Here is a 2506-nt window from a genome sequence, read left to right on the forward strand (position 1 = left end):
CGCGCACCATGGCACAATTTCGGGTGCGCGGTGGAGCGCGAGCGCGATCGCGCCCCTTAAAAATGAAAGCCTGCATAGATGTTTATAATTATATATTATGTATCATAATCCATAAAAGGTATAATGGATGTTGTACCATAAACGATTATTTCCAAATTTTGTCAGCTCACGTAGAATCCATCACCTTTTGGATGCTTGTATCGGCAACTCTTATACCCCGTACAGACCACAAAATTCGATATGGTATTAAACTGGCGCACGCCTAACACGCGCCAGATTGTAGCGTATAGACTGCGTATTTGATCCTACATTAAATGAGGCATCAGTTCTCCGTTCTGCTCGCCACGTCACCCCGCAGACAGCGAGGTACAGCGAGCATACAATTACGTAACCTAAATAAGGCTATGCGCATGCGCATTGCGATTTAGCACCGGGTCTGTCCTGCGTGTTGCGTACAAGCACAGCTTGGTGCAGGATAACTTATCCCGGCCCTGGCCCTCCTTTATTTGCAGGGCCAAATTGGTGCGGGCCAACGCGTATTTGGAGCAGGATAGCGTGTGCATACTGCACAAATTTGGCGCGCACCAGTTTAGTACCATGTCAAATTTGTAGTCTGTACGGGGTATTCATAATTACTGAAATTCTCAGTGCTGTGTGTGTATTGGTCTCCGGTGAAATGCAATGGCTTACCTTCTCAGGTAGAGTATAAGGAGATGGACGATAAATTAGCAAATCTCTCCGAGGATAACAATGATTCGGACGAAGATAAACCTGTGAAGGAGAAGAAGCAAGTGCTGCCACCACCCCCTCCCCCTCCGCCAGAGCCTGAGCCAGAGGAAGAGAGTGAGAATGAGGACCCTACAGGTGGAGAACATTTATTAGGGGCCGTGGAGCAATACGGCATCGTGTTTTAATTTATCAGTAATCTGATAATATGTAACCGCTGTTCCTAGACCTGTGTCGGATTAATGACGAATGTACAGTCATGTTGATTATTGTAAATAGGAAAATTACAAATAGTGAAGTGTGTTAGTATGTCAAATCTAGTGAGCTTTTCCCTGACTGCTGGGATGTTTCCTCATGTCATATGCACCAATTAAACTATATATGATGGGTTTAGAGTTCATACTAGATGTCAACTTACTACAATTAGCACTATATCCTCATTCTAGCAATGTGCAATTATTCTTGCATAAATTTCTGACCCAACAATTGTTTTCCCAATTTAGGTCTTGAAGGCGCAGCTTTCCAGAGCAGACTGCCATTTGACAAGATGACATCACAGGAGGCTGCTTGCTTTCCTGATATCGTCCAGAGTGGCCCGCAGTCGCAGAAACTCTTTCTGCAAATACGAAACAGGATCGTAAGTGGGGCTAATATTCACGCAAGATTTCCTAGATCGTAAACGATTTGCGCAAATTCGTATCAAGCGATTTGCACGTGTTCATTTGAGACGAAAAGTTCGAACTGTTCAGGTATGACTTACACCTGCGGAGAATTTCTGAGGGTGTGTACGGATTTACGCGCGATCTAAAGAAAAATGTTCCTTGCATGTTTAGTTGCAGTTATGGATCGAGAATCCAAAACAGCAGCTGACGATCGAACACGCAGTATCGCAGGTGGAGCCACCATACAACAGTGACGGGCCGTTGGTGCTGAGAGTGCACGCATTCCTTGAACGGCAAGGCTACGTCAACTTTGGGCTCTACCAGCGTCTCACTCCACTGCCAGGTACAGTCCAGCGTGACCCGTGACGTTCCCCGAACGTTTCGTTATATTTACACCCGCACCGCGTTGCATTCGTAGCAGGTAGACTGCTGATCGATCGTTGTCGTTGGGCGATCTTGGATTTACTTTAAGTAAAATTAACTATATACTAGAACTGTATATACTTGGATTAATTGCAGGTTTCACACACGCCAAAAATTTTGTACTAAGGTCCACACTATCGTATCTGCAGCACGGGCGAAGTGCGAAAACGCGGTATAGCCTGCCCTACTGCAGGCACAGTTCTCAAACGTTCCTCTGACAATGTCAAATGGATCTGGCAGTGGCACCTTGCTGCGTCTAGCGGTGACAGCCGGTGGCGATGACGACAAGTTACACCGTCCGGAAAGTTCTGGTAGCAGTCAGAGTGGAAGCGGTAACGGAGACGACCAGAGCGGATTAGCCGACGATGGCAGACGAACGAGCAAGCGAAAACGGCCGAGGGTAACGACCATTGCTTGTAGCACGTCGAAAAATATGCGAATAACAAATTTCGTGTTATTTTAATTAATTAAATATTTATTTATCATCTCCTATTATAAATGTTACTCTGTGTTATGTTTGATGCTCACACATGTGCAAAGTCAACGCAGATATCTTTTTAGAATAACTCGTTTTATTTGATTCTACACCATGCGTGCATACCACGCGACACATGCCTCTCTTCTCGACGCGACGTCTGGCGGTCATATACCATAACAACTACTACTACTGCTACTACTGCTGCTGCTGCTACTAC

At 45.5% G+C, this 2506-nt stretch overlaps 1 protein-coding gene across 1 annotated transcript in view; it reads left to right on the plus strand.

The window, feature by feature from the left end:
* Positions 1–698: 698 nt before the first annotated feature.
* Positions 699–2506, plus strand: part of LOC106807380 (lysine-specific histone demethylase 1A-like) — a gene marked incomplete at its 5' end in the record, with an annotated part of 37111 nt that continues 35303 nt past the window's right edge. Inside the window, 3 exon segments of the mRNA XM_014809697.1 lie at positions 699–864; positions 1230–1363; positions 1560–1731. Coding sequence (XP_014665183.1) covers positions 699–864; positions 1230–1363; positions 1560–1731 — 472 coding nt within the window.

Source organism: Priapulus caudatus, unplaced genomic scaffold, assembly GCF_000485595.1.
Source record: "Priapulus caudatus unplaced genomic scaffold, Priapulus_caudatus-5.0.1 Scaffold211, whole genome shotgun sequence".
Lineage (NCBI taxonomy): Eukaryota > Metazoa > Priapulida > Priapulimorpha > Priapulimorphida > Priapulidae > Priapulus > Priapulus caudatus.